The 19,473-nt window shown below is 42.8% G+C and overlaps 1 protein-coding gene across 1 annotated transcript in view; it reads left to right on the top strand.

Annotated features, from left to right (window-relative positions):
* The first annotated feature begins 4,421 nt into the window (after window positions 1-4,421).
* LOC121315480 (DNA polymerase zeta catalytic subunit-like) overlaps window positions 4,422-19,473 on the top strand; it is a 55,602-nt gene continuing 40,550 nt past the window's right edge. The window contains exon 1 of the mRNA XM_041249598.1: window positions 4,422-5,313. Coding sequence (XP_041105532.1) covers window positions 5,175-5,313 — 139 coding nt within the window. The 5' untranslated portion in view covers window positions 4,422-5,174. The remainder of the gene's footprint in view (window positions 5,314-19,473) is intronic.

Here is a 19,473-nt window from a genome sequence, read left to right on the forward strand (position 1 = left end):
AAGGGAGAGAGTAGAAGGTTCAAGTGGAGAACAAACAAATGAACAGAACTGTGTCAATTATAGTGAAAGAGAGAGCCTGTGAGAGAGTATGCGAACGAAGCCTGGGAGGGGAGTAGAACGATAGTCTGAGAAAGAGAGCGGGAGCATGTGTCTGAGTAAGGGAAAGTGGAAGTCAGTGAGTAGATTATATATATATATTGTTTTTGTGGCGTGGTCTTGGTACCAATACTCCCAATGCCAGACTGCCATTGCTCACCAGCCAGAGCCACCCCAGGGAAACGCTTCGGGGCCGGTGTAAAGGGGACAAAGCCGGCCCCTCGACCCGTCCCTGTCAACGACAACAGCCCACCTTCTCATCCAACAACTGGGGCCCAACCGTACAACCGGGAGAGGGGAGCCCCTCTCTCCCTAGAAGTAGTTGACAACTGCTCACCCGGACCTGCTATGGCAGTGGGCAGGACCACTGCAGGGGGCTACTGCCACGTGCCCATAAGCATCGAGGGGGGTACCATGCATCACTCTGGTGGAGATTGGGTCCACAGTGACGCTGGTTCGACCGGGCGTGCTACCAGCGGCTGGAGCTCACCACAGTCATCTTGCATAACGTCAGCTGAACCTCAGGACCAGTATCCTACAATCGCCTCAATTACCCTCTCCACCAAGCCAGGGGTCCTCGGCACATCCCCGGGCTTCCACGCTCGCCAACAGGCCATCCTCAGGATTCACCACTCACCAGCCAGCACGGTCCAGGGGAACTTGGCTCTGCCCCAGGCCGCAAGGCACGCCAGCCAGCAGGCCACCCTCAGGCTGCAGCTATTGCCTGCCTGCACAGCCACCCTCCTGCAGCCCCAGCGCAGCCCAGCGGAACTCAGCCCTCCACCAGGCAGCCCCACAGTCTACCTCCAGGAGTAACCCAGCGTCCACAACACTCCCCTCCACCACCAGTCCTGACAGAAGACCCAGCTCTCGCCGCAGTGCACGCAGTCTGGCTCCGGAGCTGCGACGGGCTTTGCCAGCTGTGGGAGTATTGCCACAGTTTCACTACCGCCTTGGAGGGCATGGAGCAGAAACGACTGGTGCAGCACCAGATCAAGACGGGAGACGCCCTCCCCGTCAAGCAGCGTCCTCGCTGCCAGCAAGCCACAGAGCAGGTGCTGGAGGAGATGAAAGCTGCGGGGATCATAGAGCCATCCGACAGCTCTTGGACCTTCCCGGTACTCATGGTGCGGAAGAAGGGTGACAAGTGGCGCTTCTGCTTCGATTACCGCTGAACGATGTGACGGAGAAGGACTCCTTCCCCCTTCCCTGCATTGACGAGTCCCTGGACCTGGTGGCCGGCTCTAGATGGTTCTCTTTGCTGACCTCCACAGCAGCTACTGGCAGGTCAGAGGCTTTCTGGGGCTCGCATCTTACTACCGGAGGTTTGTGCAGGGCTTTGCCCCCATCGCTGCCCCTCTGCACAGCCTCCTGAGGAAGGACAAGCCCTTTGTGTGGACCCGGGATTACCAGGAGGCATCTGTGTCCCTGCAAAGTGTGCTGTGGCAGCCTAGTGCTGGTCCCCCAGGATGTCCGTTCTCCCTTCCTGCTGGACACGGACGCAAGTAATGAGGGGATCGGGGCTGTCTTGTCCCAGCCGAGTCCTGAAGGGAAGCATGTGGTAACGTATTTTAGCTGGTCACTCAGCAAGGCGGAGCACCAATATTGCATCACCTGACTGGAGCTGCTTGTGGTGATGGAGGGGGTCCGCCACTATCTCTGCAGGCTCCCCTTCACCATTCGAACAGACCACGCTGCCCTACAGTGGCTCCTGACTTTCTGGGAGCTGGAGGCACAGATCACCCGCTGGACTGAGCAGCTCCAAGCGTTCCAGTACCGGATCCAACAACAGTGAGAAGCACGCCAATGCGGACGCTCTGTCCCATTGACCCTGTGCCCGGGAAGGATGCGCCTATTGCAGCAGGAGGGAGGAGAGGGAAGAAGAGCTGGCCAGCTGCAGTGAAGAACAATGCCGGGTGGGAGTATCAGCCGAGAGAGTAGACTGGAGGGCCCACCAAGACCGGGACCTGGACCTGGACCTCTGCCCCGTGCTACAATGGCTGGGGGGACAGCGAAGGCCTCCCAGGGAGGAGGTGGCCCCTTTTTCCACTGCCACGCAGGGGCTGTGGGCTCAGTGGAACAGGCTGGCCCTGCATGACGGAGTCCTTCAGTGGCAGTGGAAGGTTCCCGCAACGGGGGAGGTGAGGTGGCAGGTGGTTGTTTCTGGGGCGATGCACAGGGAGGTGCTAGATGCTCATCATGGGACCCTGAGACGGCTCCGCCAGTCATTCTACTGGGTTGTTCTACTGTGCCCGGAAGGGACCCCAGGGCTGGTCGCACGCCCCAATCTAGCAGTACCTAGTCAGTGGGCCTATGGAGAGGGTGGCTGTGGACGTACTAGGCCCTTTCCACGCTCCGAGAGGGGGAACCGGTTCATCCTGGTGGCCGTCAATTACTTCACTAAGTAGCCAGAGGCTTACGCTTTGCCAGATCAGGAGTTGGAGACAGTCACTGAAGCATTGCTGGAGGGGTTCTTCAGCTGGTTCGGGGTCCCTCAGGAGCTGTATTCTGACCAGGAGCGCAATTTTGAGTCCCGGGTCTTTGCTGAGATGTGCCACCGCCTGGGCATCAAGAAGACACTGACCACACCTCTGCACCCAGGTGGGCTGGTGGAGAGGTGCAACCACATGCTGGCCGTCACCACCGCCGTCCACCAGCGGGACTGGGACCTCCACCTGCCTGTCGTGCTGTTGGCCTGCCACTCTACCGTCCAGGACTCCACCACTTGCACCCCTGCCCTGCTCATGCTGGGGCATGAGCTGTGTACGTCTGCAGAGCAAGCCTTCGGTCACCCTCCGGATGCTCCCAGTGTACCCCCTGTCCCTGAGTATGCCAGGAGGCTACAGAACCAGCTGGAATCTGCCCACCGCTTCGCCAGGGACCAGTTGCAGGCCGCTGGTGTACAGCAGAAGTGGACTACGGCCTGAGAAGGGGAAAGTGGGAGTCAGTGTGTAGGTTATTTTTATTGTTTCTGTGGCGTGGTCTTGGCCCAAACAAGGTATGATTTAAATTAATAAATTGCTTATTAATTGTACCTGACAATGTCTCTGTCTTCTGCTTCATCTTCGAGGGCACAGGTCATTACAATATTGAGTATCTAGCTAGAAAAAGCCTTTTCTATAAGAAATAGGACACACCAGGATGGTAAATCTACATTTATCACTTGCTGTTGTGTGAACAAAATAGTTCATGTTATCACTGCCAGGCATTCAGAAGCGGCTTTATGCATTGAAGCAAAAAATATGTGAGGAACATGCAAGCTACTATGATGAATACAAATCAGAAATGACTAGTTTTCTTTTTGTGGTGCACTCTACATGGCGAGTTCATGCAGTTTTGTTCGAGATATACCAGTACCCCTTTGTACCATAACCGATCACAAGCCAGGAGAACATGCAAATACATGCTGGTCCGCGTTATCCATATACACAACATAATATTGAGCTTAGTTATTAAATGAGGCAATGTAGGCTGTATTTGAGCATTCATAATAAAATTGGGTTGTTTTTTGTTGTTTTGTTAATACCTCTGCGCTGCATGTGACACCATTAACAATATAGCTTGGCCCAACAGAAATCAGTACTTTTGTGATAAGCTACTGTAACACTATCGATTATGCTTCTGTAATATTATTATTATTTATTTAACAGACGCCTTTACCCAAGGCGACTTACAGAGACTAGTAGTCAATATAAAAAATACACCACTAATCACTGTCGCTGCAGTAGGCACCAAAATATAAGACCAGATATTTTGTGAAACAGTAACACCTGACACAGCGACAAAGCATGCTTGACCTATGTAATAACACCCTACAAAGATACACCGTTCGAAGTATTTTTTTAGTAGTACAAACTCGAGTTGTTCCAAGTTTAATTGCAAACGGTTTCTCGACAAACCTGCCAAAATGTGGTGTCTGGAAATGCCGTCTTTACGGTCCAAACCAGTCCGATTCGTATGTCATTATATATATATATAATATATATATATATAATATATATATATAAATATCTAGCGATATAGCGGCCATGTGCTCAAGTTAGCTTCCCTAACATGTTTTGCACAGAGAAAGACATGCCCCAAAGCTCATAGCAATCGGCACGGTGAGTGTGTTTGTCAGTGTCGTCAGATTTCCGGACTTTTCAATCCAATGATTTTGGGGCTTAGTCTAGTCCCTCCAATCAGAGCGCGAAATGCGAAAAGTAACCCCCCCCCCCCCCACTTTGTTTTTGATCATTTGTGAAAGCGTCAGTCTCTTTGAATGTAGGTCACTGATGCGAGCCAATAGTAGGAATCCTACGGATTCGGGCGGTACTTCCTACTTCGAGGCCCCTTGACCTGCAATGGTGTTGTGGTTAGTGCTGCAGTGTGTCGGGAGTCTGTGGAGGAGGTGGAGAGTGGGAGAGGGTTTCATAGTGAGGAATGGTGTTGATTAGGGTTGCTGAAGAGGGCTGTGCTCATATTACATAGAGAGGGTAGGGGAACAATGATGTATGTAATCGCTCACTGGGAGGACACGGTCAAAACATAAGGATTGTCACACAAGACACGTTTGGACTCTATTTTTTTTTTCATACAGTGATCTGAAATCCCCCAAGGTGAAGCGATTAGCCAGCAGTACACGTGATAGAGAGGATTAATGATGACTGGAATCTGATTTCTCGTATCCTAAACAGAGCTTGGTGCACACATAAATGCTTCGTTGAAAAAAAAAAAGACTGCCAGGAAATTCGAAAAGCGACAAAGAACAAGCACCATAACTGCCGTCATGCTTCCAACAACTGCAGCCCGGATTACTTCTTAGAATCATGTTTCTCAGATATCAATACGGGGAAAAACTAGGTGCACCCCGACACTAAACGTCTGAGATTTTGTTTTGCATTAATATAGGCCTAAAAACTAAACAAATAAAAAAAAAAAAAAAAAAAAAAAAAAAAAAAAACAACGTTGTTAGCTCTGTCTTTATCATTGGGACAAAGGAAAAACAGCAGCTTTAACTGGTCGCCCGTGTCTGTACGTGTTGTTTTCGAGTTTATCGTATTTTATAGCGGTCGCAGCAACACTACTCGTTGGCAATCATGTTTGCAGTGCGAATAGTCACGGCTGATTACTACATGGCCAATCCTTTGAAGGACCTGGACGTTTGTTATTCCGAGTTCCGAGAAAACGAGGTGAAGAGAGTGCCGGTGGTCCGCATCTTCGGAGCAACACCCGCAGGTATGTGTGTGCGTTTCTTAATGAAATCTGAGGAAGCTGAAGAAGGAAACACAGCCAGTATGCCAGCGGTGTGTTTTCAGATCGCATCGGTTTTCAACCTGTGTTCTTGCGGCGGTAATTTCTGGGTGCACACCATGCTCGTGTGGTTTAGTTGGAGATTTCAGCGTTTTAAGAAGTAGGGTTATTTTAATTTAGCATTTTGAGAATCAAAAAATGCACCCGTAAGTGACGCAATCTAGCAAACTGTCCTGAATTTCCATTACTGGATATTTCTGTATACCACTGCTGTTAAATGTTCAGAGTGCAGGGCTGCATGTTTCTGCATGAATTTCCAGTGTTCAGTGGTACGAACTTATTCAGAATTTGCTAGGCAGAGTAGACTTTTTAATGCATATATTACAGTCGCTGCTTCATAAAACATTCACACGTGGCACTAGTGACTCGATGAGACAAGACTGTGTTTGTAAACATATGCAAATCCTTCTGATGCGAGTAGGACTTGGCGTTAATTTAGCCAGGTGAGCCACTCCGATTGTACCACAGAGATAGAACTAGGTGTTCACTTCCAAGCAAAAGCTTGACAAATTCCACCATGTTGCACTTACAGTACATATTCAGAGTAGAGAGTACTCTGAAAACCTAGCATGCACTTTTCAAGGAAGTCTATCCAAACTAAATATCAGATTCATTTTACAATCCCTGTGAATTGTCTTGGAAGGCATATTTATGAGGCATATATGGGCTCCTCTGTAATACATCAACAGCCACACTTGATGCTCAGTGATGAGTGGAATATATACATACATACATACCCACCCTTTTGGCTACTGTATTACATACTTAACTCCTGGTTAATGCCAGCCCATTAATTTAATTAAAGGAATGCCTCAACTGGTTTGAAGACTTGCCTTTTCAAGGCTGCCAAGCAGCATACACAATTCATGTTTTGGCTTCCAGACTCCCTGCATAGATCTACTAATCGAGAAGGATGTCTTACCTAGTTATTATTGTCCCAAATTAACTGTATGTCGCCGACGAAAACCACGTTTGAACGATAGACTGAGGCTAAAAGACAGGTACAATTTACCCAAGAAACCACATTACAAAATAGCAACAAATGGCTGTGTGTTGACAGTGTGAGGTTTTCTACACCAGCACATGCAGTTCAGGGCAGTTGGTTGTACAGAGGTTATTGTGGGTACGTTGCTGAATTACAAGGTAGATGAGCAAACTCCCCTGTGGCCTGCCTGAATGGAAATAACTTTCTAACCTACCTGCTGGGCGGGTGGATGGTAGGGTTGTAGCAGACCTCCACTACTAGTCCTATTGTTAGGCACAGTCCTGTACATGCTGTTTAAAATGTCAGTTTCACTGCTGGGCAATGATACTTGACAGGGCAGTTACACCAGATGATAAAGAACATACAGTTAAAGCCCATAAGTGCTGTATTAACTGCTGTTATTGTAATGTGAGAGGCGGATATTTTGTCTGAATGAAAGGGTTCCATCATCTTGACCATTAATAACAGGCAGCAGAATGTAACATTTTAACAAGGACACCCAACTCCTCTTGACAGATGGCATCATCAATGTGTTTCCATAGCAACAATACAAACAATGTGGCCAACTGACTTGGCATTTTATATAAAAAAAAAAGCCCTGAATCATATTTGTAGTGTTGCATTATCTCAGTGTCTGCCATAGTCATGTTTCACATTGTGTTTTTACTCCCACCAACACACCTCCTGCATAGAAGCATAATGTGAACAGTGAAGGTAATATTCATAATTCAAGCTTAACATAATAAATCCTGCAGCTGAGAGGGATTCCATATTCCAACATATTGGCATACTTTACAAGTAGAATAGCTGAGGAATGGCTTGTATGAATCTTGTGTTTAGAGTCCCTGTGCACTGATTTAAACAGTGACATCGGGTTATTTTTAGTTTGCTTTCTAGTTAAGGTAAAATTGATATGAGATCATTTGATTTGATCTCAGAGCAGTTAAGGTATTTGCACATCTTGAACATGCTGGACAAATTGCAAGTTTACGCAGCGAGACTCTGTTTGTGTCCGAGCTTTGTGCCAAGTAGAGATCAGTTGGCGTTGTCTTCCTGCATCAATAAATGTATAGTTTGGCACCGTGATGTGTTTGGTATTGTTTCAACATGCAGCGTTTCATGTTGGGTTTGAGACCTGCTGCCACATGTTTGTCTCCTGATTTCAGTTTGTTCTGGATCCTGTTCTGATGGTAGGAAATCAGAAGGCTATCTATTCTAATCTGAATAATGCCTCCCACACACATCTGCCATTATTTTGTAACCTGACAATGGTATTATTAAATATGATGACCTCCACAGAGTGCACTTGGAATCTCTGGTTCCTCCCTCTCTATTCCTGATGAAGAGTATTACCACAAGTGCCCTATAGGGGTCTGTGAACCATCCATTTTAAAATTTGAAAAATATTTAATATTCCAAATACACACATCAAGCCTTTTTATGCTTCTCTCTTCTTCTGAGCAGTAATGTCCTCACGGTATATCACTAAGGCTTGTTGGTGATAGTGAAGAGATCAAAATCTAATTGTATATCTAATTGTAATTTCTCGCTCCTGGTGCTTTGTCCTAGAGAGCCTAGAGTTTTAGTTTTTTGCTCTCAGAAGATTGTAGACTAATGTGCAGTAGGTCAGTGGCTGACTTTTACACAATAAGCATAACTGCTATTAAATATTTACCATAAGTATTACACATCTGTTCAACAGCTGTTTTATTAGTACTGTATACAGTGTAATGAAATATGGCTTTTATGAAAATTATGCTAAGGTTAAGAAATGAGCTACAGCAGCATATTATGTACTTCAAAATTGGGCATCCTTCAGTTAAAGGATATTGTGCAAAAATGTTGTTTCTGTTCGCATTGTAGCTGATTAGTGACAATCCATATATAAGTACATTCAACACACATCAATAAATGTAATTATCTTTAACATTAGACTGTCAGGATTTCTGAAACGCTGAATGTGCGTTTTTTTTTTTTTTTCCCCCTGACAAAGTTTTGTATTTGAGTAAGTACAGTATGAGCCTGTGTTTTGGCCCAGATATCTCTTTCAGAAATGGTTAACCTGCTTTGATATTAAAGTTAAGCTGGGAAGTAGCGTTTTGATTCATGTGGAGTTCCAGGCCTGCCAGGTTTCACAGCTGGGCAGGACAGACCAAAAGGGTTCAAACTGCATGGCAGATATCACAGAATGACTCAGTAGCTGGGCTCGGGTTTACCTAAAACCTAAGCAAGTCAAAAAAATCACAAGAGGAAGACAATTTAAACTGTATACAAATTATGTTGGGGAATATTTTCGGTGGTTTGTTTCTTTAAACTTCAATAGCAAATGACTATTGAAATTCATGTTTTTTCCTCTAGCAGGGAGCTTTCAGCATATGGTCAGCCATGTGCTTCAGTAATTCAGCCATATCCCCCTGTATACCTCAAGCACACCCCTACAGCACTTGACACAACGTTCATACAGCCACTGTGTTCAGTGCTTTGCATTGTGCCGTGCTGTTGTTCAAGCAAGGGACACAGCTTCATTTAATCACATCTGCTCTGTAATTACAACACAATTTGGATTTGGATTCTGTCAATTCACATGACAGTATTGTAAGTTCAGTTTTGTATCCGCCCCACATGGATACATTGCAACTGCAAACTAGTTGTCCTGGGATCACCAGTGCTGTGTTGTACTTTCACCTTAAAGAGTAAGTAGCTGGATTCTGAAAAATACAGCGTTACACATCCCCACGTGTTGCTCAACTGTTTAAATACAGCGTTACACATCCCCACGCATTGCTCAACTGTTTAAATACAGCGTTACACATCCCTGTGCGTTGCTCAACTGTTTAAATATAGCGTTACACATCCCCACGTGTTGTTCAACTGTTTAAATGCTGCCCCAAGCGCTGCTACAACTGTTTAAATATAGCGTTACACATCCCCACGTGCTGCTTCAACTGTTTAAATACAGCGTTACACATCCCCACGTGTTGCTCAACTGTTTAAATACAGCGTTACACATCCCCATGTGTTGCTCAACTGTTTAAATATAGCGTTACACATCCCTGTGCGTTGCTCAACTGTTTAAATATAGCGTTACACATCCCCACGCGTTGCTCAACTGTTTAAATATAGCGTTACACATCCCCACGCGTTGCTCAACTGTTTAAATATAGCGTTACACATCCCCACATGTTGCTACAACTGTTTAAATATAGCGTTACACATCCCCACGTGTTGCTACAACTGTTTAAATATAGCGTTACACATCCCTGTGCGTTGCTCAACTGTTTAAATATAGCGTTACACATCCCCACGTGTTGCTCAACTGTTTAAATACAGCGTTACACATCCCCACGTGTTGCTCAACTGTTTAAATACAGCGTTACACATCCCCACGTGTTGCTCAACTGTTTAAATACAGCGTTACACATCCCCACGTGTTGCTACAACTGTTTAAATACAGCGTTACACATCCCCACGTGTTGCTACAACTGTTTAAATACAGCGTTACACACCCTGTGCTACAACTGTTTAAATATAGCGTTACACATCCCCACGTGTTGCTACAACTGTTTAAATATAGCGTTACACATCCCTACGTGTTGCTCAACTGTTTAAATATAGCGTTACACATCCCCATGTGTTGCTCAACTGTTTAAATATAGCGTTACACATCCCTGTGTGTTGCTCAACTGTTTAAATATAGCGTGTTGCTCAACTGTTTAAATATAGCGTTACACATCCCCATGCGTTGCTACAACTGTTTAAATATAGCGTTACACAACTGCTACAACTGTTTAAATATAGCGTTACACATCCCCACGTGTTGCTCAACTGTTTAAATACAGCGTTACACATCCCCACGCGTTGCTCAACTGTTTAAATATAGCGTTACACATCCCTATGCGCTGCTCAACTGTTTAAATACAGCGTTACACATCCCCACATGCTGCTACAACTGTTTAAATACAGCGTTACACATCCCCACGTGTTGCTCAACTGTTTAAATATAGCGTTACACATCCCCGTGTGTTGCTCAACTGTTTAAATACAGCGTTACACATCCCTGTGCGTTGCTCAACTGTTTAAATATAGCGTTACACATCCCTGTGCGTTGCTCAACTGTTTAAATACAGCGTTACACATCCCCACGTGTTGCTCAACTGTTTAAATATAGCGTTACACATCCCTGTGCGTTGCTCAACTGTTTAAATAATGTACCTGGAATTTCTTTTCATTGTTAACATCTTGGCAACTTTTTACACTTCCAACTTTTAAATTCTGTTTCAAAGCTCTTTTCAAAGTGGCCTCTCTAATACACTGGGGTTTGAGATCTGTCCTCTAAATCACTGCAGGAAGAGCGATTTAAAATGTTTTGGATGGAGAACATGCCTACCCATTCCACAGGTGTCAATGAGAAGTAAAGGCAATTCTGGGTGATGGCAGGCTCTCTGGACTGTTTTAGATAGAAGACAAGGAGATATAAGACAAGAGTCAGGTCACAGTGTAAATGAAGGATGGATCTGTGTCAGAACTTTGCATATAATGCAACAGAATTGGAGCAACACATTCAAATATTCTGTTGTCTATCATGGCAGCTTCAGATTTATTATTGTTGTTGATTATTTGTTGCTTTGCTGGTTGTCTGATCACTTCCAGTTACACAGCGGTGCAAACCTGTGAGTCACATGTTGATGTGTGACACCACAAGGTTCATGGATGCATTTACAGTACAGGGTTGGAATTATTTGATGTGTGGAGGTTTGCAAAACGACAGCAGTGTTGTTTAAATAATTCATTAACTATCAAGGGCTTGTTTGGAGACATTCTGGAGCAATATGAACGTCAGTAACACCATTTAACATGCAAATGATCACATGTTTGCAGATTCCAGGAAAGTTAGCTTTGGTGACAGGAGGCTCATTGGTTAACGAGTCTGCAGTCTGCTGCTGATCTGTAAATTACACTTTGTTCTTTACTTTTCTTAAATGCAGAACAGTGTTCCCACCTCCCGACAGTTAGTGCACCATATACAGTAGATAGAGATGGGACTATGATTGTACTGAATACATCACCTGTGTCTGCTAATGTCATAACACTGTCTATTCAGACTTCCTGTGAGACTTTAAAAAGCACTGCTGTATACTGTAGTAGTTACAGCATCTCTGTCCCCCAGGCCTGAGTGTGGGGAGAGCCATTCAGAGTTACTTTGTGAGTGCTGTACTGTAATGTACATTTGTCAATTAGCCTAAATGTACAGTTGTAACAGGGACGGTGTGGACACCATGCTGTATGGAAGCATGGGAAAATTCTGCACTTCGCTTTTCTACTCGCTTGTTTTCTAGCATGCTGCTTGTTATGCCAATGCTCTCCATAATTGTTCATCACAAATGTGCACATTTCCAGGGCATGTAGTTAATTAAGGTCATGAAGGGCAAAGCAATGTTGCCTTCGTTGGGCGTGAAGATTCAGGAGCACCAAGGCAGTTCTAGTGGGTAAAAAGACGAAACATAACCCAAAGGCACCAAGGCGATTTCATACTCATTCATAAAACAACAACAAAAAAATACAGAAAGCTTTTAGGGTTGATGACATTTTAATTCAAACAAACACAAATCAGTGTTTATGAGTGATTCATACACTAATTGTTGTTAAAATAAAATATAGGTCACTTTTCCATTGTAAAAATAATATGGTATAAAAAATTCAAATTTAGAAACAGCAAACTTTCATAATGAAAAAAATGGAAAAGGGTAATTTGGCAAAAAATAAAATATTCAGGGTATTTCTTTACTAAACTCAGTCACACACCCCCGACTAATACAAGTAGACTAGAGGCTTAGATGCAGCCTTAGTGATACAGCACTAGCACAAAACAGCGATGTCAGTGAAGGGGAAGTTAGAAAATTATAGATTTTCAAGCAAACTGGCTGAAGATTTACCCGTGGCTGGAGTTTAATAACAATAATTTTAAATGAATTGTTTGATCAGCAGTGACTGCGCAACTATAGTTTGCTAACCGCTGTTACAAAACCAATACAAACAATGCGGCTTTGAAAAAAAACAACTTGAAATAGAAACTTTGCCAGGCAATGGAGAATGCTGTGCATCACAATGATGAACAGCTGGGTGTACATACTGTTAAAAGTTTACATTTTCACAGTAATTGAAGTTAGACACCTATTCGATATTCGGATGTGACTGAAACCTGAAATTAGACACATTCTTTATTTAATGTTTATTGTTTAACTGATTAAAAGAACCCCCTCCCCCCTTATTACAGTTGCTCCCTTCACTAAAAAGGCATTTTTTTCATAAAATAATGATACTCAAAATCCTTTCTTAGGTAAACAAGCCGCTATGTCACTTAACCACAAATGCAAATTAGGATTCTGTTTGTTTTCTTTGCAATACAGGGGCTATTTTTTGATCGTATATATTCATGTTTGAGTTAGGTCTTCACTTTTTAGTCGCACAGTATCCTAAAGTAGACCGGGGGTCTCGTGACTGCTGTCCTCGTCGTCTTTTATCAACATTACAAAAAGGGTTTTATTCAAAATGTGTTTATTACACTAGATATCGAATTATTGTACAGAATGGATATACATTTTAAAATAACTTATTTGGATCAACACCTGAAACTCAGAGCACAATATACATGATAATTAACATTTATTTTGACAATAGAAAAGCATTCCTACAATGTCGATCCAGTATATTGCTAGACTAGAAAGACATGTTTCAACAGGCTTTGTAATATAAAACAGTACATGGGGAAACAATGTTAGTTTTTCAAATGGACAACTTTGCAACAGCCATTTTAAATACATGTTTTTATTCAGAAACCATAGTAGTACTGTTAGATTCCGATCAGTAAGTTGCAGTTGACTTTATGAAGAAGCGTTTGTTAATTCTATTGTGTGAAACAAAACATTTGGACATAGCTGTGCCGTGTTCATAGGCAGTCCTCATTACTTCATATAGTAACTTGACATGACTTCACAGTGCCCTGTGCAGCTTATTTGCATGTGATTTTGGGGCCTCTTCCTGGGGAAAGGGCTATAAATGTGGTACAAATTTTTTGTGTCTAATTTCAGGTTTCAGTCACATCCGAATAGCAAATAAGTGTCTAACTGGGTGCAATACCCAAGGATTTACATTTTTGTTGTGGTGCATTGCTGGACACTAGATTCAGGAAACAAGTTATGCTTTTTTTTGATCATATACATTCTAGCCCCTTTAATGAAAGCATGTTTTACTAGTTAAAAAGCAGAGCTTCATGAGGTAGTGAGAATGTATTGCACAAAAATAAATGAAAACAGAAATTGATGTACTTCTCAAGACTGTGTTTCATTCACTATTATGTTAGCTCTCCTACACGTTTCATAACGCAGGGAGCTGCTACTTGAACCATGTCATAGCTGCTTGCTCAGTTTTTGTGTTTTTTGGGGTTTAAGAATTTGAGAATTTGATTAATCGTCTACCTATTGTGTGTTCATTTTTAGCGACAGCAACAGTCATTGAAATGTTTTTATGAAGTAGCAATTTATATTCATTGAAGACATGAAAGGAATCAGAATGTGTATTGGAATTCTACGCCCGTCCTGTCACAATTTAATTCGATCTAATCTCGTCCTTTCTGCAGTACTGTAATTTCACATTAATATTATTGTCGGGTTGAATTGTTGTGCACCCATTTCTTACCTGAAAATCCAAACACTTCGCTGCCGCTTTAGACAGCTCTTCTTCTCTATGGGGTGCCATTTGTTAAAAAAAAAAAAAAAAAAAAAAAAAAAAAAAAAAAATTAAAAAAAGGGTTAATATTTGTCTCGATTTAACTTAAATCTTGTTTTTTTCCCCAGATTTATAAATGTGAAATATATATATATATATATATATATATATATATATATATTAAATGTGTACATTCAGATATCATTTATAAATCTAGTTACAAGATTTAACATTTAGCTAAATATTAAACTGGCCAGCTAAATCTTGAGTTTGTATGCAAATGAGTTCTGCCTGCTTTGTGCTTTCACGCGATTTGATTGGCTATTGTAATGCTAATCGGGAAATATGTAGATTTCAGCATTAAAAGGCCAATCAAATTGTGTGGCATTGCAGCGGGTGCTCCCGGTTTTTTCACTCCCTACATTTTTCTTTTGAAGTTCAAATTTAAATCGTACACACCATCTAGTGTGCCTTGCTGTGCTGGGACTGCTATTGTAATTGTGCCCTCTGAACTGTGCTCCACGCTTCATTACAATACTACTGTAAAGTATTAAAAATGTATCACGAGGAAACCGTAGCATTCCCACCTGTTACATCCCAGACAAGATTACACAAAGAAAAAAAAAAAAGTGGTGAGGGTCTGTACTCTAGAGCTGCCCAATCCAAAGAGATGCCTAAAACTATGTTTAAACATAAGCATGTACTGTATTGGAAGGGTTATAATACAGTATCACAAAGCCCATTTTAAAAGGCTGAAATTAAAAACTGTCTCAGTTGACAAATGATTTTCTTGACTAACTCAAAACTTCACAAACATCATCTTTGACACTGTAGCAATACAACTGACTTTTAAGAAACTGGTGTTGAACCGAAATGGCCGTGTGACGCATTTCTTCTTGAAACCTCCCAAAATGATGTTCTTTGGCACCGTTGAAGTGATTGATCTGACACTTGGCAGATATTAGCAGCATCCAAACCTGCCTGCAAAGCAGAAGCTGCTGTGATATAATTCAATAGTAAAATGGCTGCCGCAAAATTCACCGAAACGCTCCCTTAACAGCAGACTGCTTTTATTTGAAAACCATCTGACCAGCAGACTCCAAACTTGGTAGTCATCGTTCCAGTGACATCGGAATACAAATATTTTAAAATGGTTGTGTTTCCTGAAACAGTATGGCTGACGGTGGATATTTAAGATGACAGTCATAGCCTCCTTCTGCTGCATGTAGTTGCAGGGAATTAATACCTAACAGAGCAACAAAAAGGCTTCAGTGAAGGAAGACCTGTTGTAAATTCAAACAAACTGGATAGCCAAGCAGGCATGTTACCTGGTAAGAGCCCCAAAAAAATGTTGGTCAGAATGTACACAGTTAACAGTCAGCCAAGAATCATGTTTCGTTGAGCTAGTGTGGGTGCTGCAGCTTTCATGTGTGTGTGCTGTCAACGTGCTGACTTTCAGCAGAACAGACAGGCCTTTGTAAATTATTTAAATAATGCTTTCTGCTGGTCAGTTGAAATGTGTGGTTTTCAATTTGGCTATCCATACAAAATAATTACTTTAATGGCGTTTCATTAGTCCTGGTCTGTGAAAAGAAGCCACGCAATGGGGTAATGTTTTGTGTATTAGCCTCCTCGTGGGGCCCAGAAAAGGTAGTGAGAGCCTTTTGCCCAGGGTGAAAGAAACCACTCGCATGTTTATCTTCCAGTACTGCGAGTTACAGGTCTGCCGTCTGTGTGTTGCTAGGTTTCGTAAGCAGCAAGCCAGGACTCCTATGCGTGTTCAAATGATTTCTCTGTCCCATTGACTTAAAAAGCATTACAGAACCATTTTCGGTGTTTGTATGCATTCCTTTACAGTACCTGTGCTGTATCTCATTTTCAAAAAGTAATAAAAGCCATTATATTTATTGCTCAGAACGCAGGCAGAGACAGCATAAGGGCAGGGTGGGTGTGGCCCGTGTGTGTGCCTTTGTTTTGCAACTTGACGTTAGAAAAATATCCCTGGAGTAAAGAATATGTTGTGTAGGACTTACTTTACCCCAGTGAATTAAATACAAAACAAAGGATGCCAAATAACAGCTAACGTGTGTGTGTGTGTGTGTGTGTGTGTGTGTGTTATATATGTTTATATATATATACATATATATATATATATATATATATATATATTATTTTTTTTTTTTTTCAAAATAAAAACATGTATTAAAGTCAGTCAAAATTACGGCTTTGTTGCTAGGTGGGCGTGCTTATAACTTCCTTCTTTTCGTGATCCTGCCTTTCAACCGCCGTCGGGGTATTTATTTAGGAAAAGTATAAACGGACAACCACATAACTTTCAGACATGCAGAGTAATATAAATTTGAAAACCTCAACCTGTCAAAATGACTTCCGTGGCTAGTGTTAAGGTGGTATACATGAATAAACTATTGTAACGACCCCTGGTCTAGAGGCTCAAAGCAGGAGAGGGGATTCAGGCGCTAACAAAACTACTTGATTAATTAAACAGGGCTCGTGTTTGGGTCAGGACCACACCACAAAAACAACAACTCCTGTCTCTGTCCTAAAAACTTGCTCACTTTCTCGCTTCCTCTATTCCACACACTTCCACACACCCACACACAGTGAAGAGAGCAGACCACTACTCTCTTGGGGGGCAGAGCAAGGGCATCTAGGTGACATGGTCCGTACCCAACAGAGGCACACACACACACACACACACACACACACACACACCCACACTGTCGAAACTAGTGGTATGGTCCCACCCTGGAACAATACAGATAATGTAAATGCACAGGACCAGATGAAACAAAAGTCTGCCAACCAAAACTGACTGGGCCGCTACAATATATTGAACTTCCATTCATGAAGAGATATTATTTATATTTTTAATCACTCCGACTCTACAGCTGATGCATAGTTCACACACTCAAGTTTCTAGGTCGCCAATGGAATGATAACTTGTAAACATCTTGAATAATTACTAAACTTGGCATGCTTTAGGGGATGGGGCTCTCTGTGTACTGAAAAGAAGAGAGTCAGCTTGGCAACCTTACCATCCCGGTGCTAATGGTGCCAAAAATAGGTGTGCCCCCAGCAGCTGTGCTAACAATCCTATCGCTGCCAGTGCCTCTTCGTAGTGTTCTTTGCAGCTCCTCTGCATGCCTAAATAAAGACAAAGCTTTCCATTTTACCCTCAAACATTACAGTTTAGGTGATAGTTTGGACTTATTCCAAAAAAAAAAAAAAAAGACCTTGGAAATTGCATCCCTGGCAAATTTTCAATACTTTACATCTGCCTTTTGTCAACAGGATGCACGTATTTAGTTTTGTGAACAGTGCTTAATTAATTTAGATGCTGTGCCTTATTTTGGAAAGTGATGAGTTTGTGTTGTTTGACAGGTGATGTAAAATAAATACATTCTAATGATATTGCATGTTTTAGAAGGTTACAATATGTGAGTCAAGGATACTAAACTTGAGAAACAAAATCCAAATTCTGCCAGGTGTTATTGAACAGTCCGGATATTGCTTGATATTCCATTAAAAGAAAAATGTGTAAAACCTGAGGCAGTTTCTGGGTTGCAGTAGGAATTCATTTTTATGGCATACCGAGATGTTTTAACGATAAGCAACGAGCAATAACCTTGAGTTAAGGGATTGCTGCAAACAGCATCATAGCATAATCTAGAATAGGATCATCCAGCCCCACCTTCCCCACCCCCCTCCTTTTTAGTTTACATTAACAGCAGAATGTTTGAACAGCTTCCCAGCTATTCCTTCAAATGGCTGCTCACACACTCAATTGCCTCCAGCAGCTGTAGCTGAATGAAAGTGCAGTGGAAATTGAACCTGTTTACAGTACTCTGTTGATTGTGCGGCATATTGGCTAGCCTAACAGTTACTGTGTTCTGTGACTAAAGAGCAATTAAAGGTTGTAGTAGTAAGACAATTCAGAGAGTCAACCTAGGATGTCCTAAAGATTTTCCTTCGGCTGCCACTTTTCATGTTTTTATTCCCCATAGCCTTAGAAATACATACAGTATAGACGCTCTCGAGTGGCCCATCCGGTAAAGGATAGCACCCTATAGCCTGGACATCGCTGATTTGACTGAGCACCGCCCAAGGGGGGGAGGGCTTCGGTCGGCCAGGGTGTCCTCGGCTCACCACACACCAGCGACCCCTGTGATCTGGCTGGGCGCCTGCGGACTTGCCTGTAAGCTGCCCAGAGCTGCGTTGTCCTCCAACGATGTAGCTGTGAGGTGGCTGCATGGTGAGCCTGCAGTGTGTAAAGAAGAGGTCGGCTGACGGCATATGCTTCGGAGGACAGTGTGTGTTTGTCTTAGCCCCTCCCGAGTCAGCGCAGGGGTGGTAGCGATGAGCTGAGCCTAAAAAAAAAAAAAAAAAGGAGAAATACATACAGTATGATCCACCGTGTTGGCTGTGGAAATTCTGGGTGTCTTCCTGAAGTTCCTGATGGGATCTGAACTGATCTGCTAGAAAACACTGGAAGCGGGTGAACACATCACATCCCCAGTTTCAGCTCTTGCTGCATAATAGAGTAGTGTAGGCTACAGTAGCAAACAGACTGGGTATTGATTCATTCATAAAATTCAGTATGTTGTGTGATAAGCTAGAGCCCCACCTCCTGGTAATGAGAGAAGGTCACTTTGCCTTAATCTCTTTGACCAGATTTTTTTGATAAGGAAATGCAGTTGTTTACTGTGTGTCTCTGATTTCTGCTGCAGATCCAGGTTGCCTAGCAACCAGCTGTGCCATAAACTGTGCATAGGAAAAGAAAATCGAGTTTAAGCAGAAAAGGGAGCTTTCTTCCAAGCAAGTGGCTTTCCCCATACTGATCCAGATCAAGTGTTTTCAGTACAGTATTGGAGTTGTTCTTGCACTACTGCTGATGCAAAACAAGTAAACAGTCGGAACACAACGTGCTTTGCATTTAATGACCAAAACTAACTATGACATCATTACCAAGTGAACAGCATGTTCTGTTGAGGTTGTGAGGGGCGTGGCCCTGCTGCTGAAACTACCATGGCTAAACCCATGGAAGAACGTTGCAAAGAGATTCTAAAAATGCATGGTAAAATTAACAGGATTGTTGGACACTAGGAAGCAACCAAGGTGGCATAAATGTACGTATCAGGCAGATTAGTTTAATATGGCCTTAGAGGCCCCATTTTTAAAGCAATGGATTTCATAACAGATTATGGTTCGATACAGCATCTATTTTCTGACAGCAGTTACAGTATGTCTGTATTCGCCAGTCTAGGACTAGTACCTCTAGAGCTGTAATGTTTGTTACTGACTTTATTTCATTTCTTTGATACGTCTTAATTTTGCGCTGCTGAACGCTTTACCGT

This window comes from Polyodon spathula, chromosome 5 (genome assembly GCF_017654505.1).
Source record: "Polyodon spathula isolate WHYD16114869_AA chromosome 5, ASM1765450v1, whole genome shotgun sequence".
NCBI classification, from domain to species: domain Eukaryota; kingdom Metazoa; phylum Chordata; class Actinopteri; order Acipenseriformes; family Polyodontidae; genus Polyodon; species Polyodon spathula.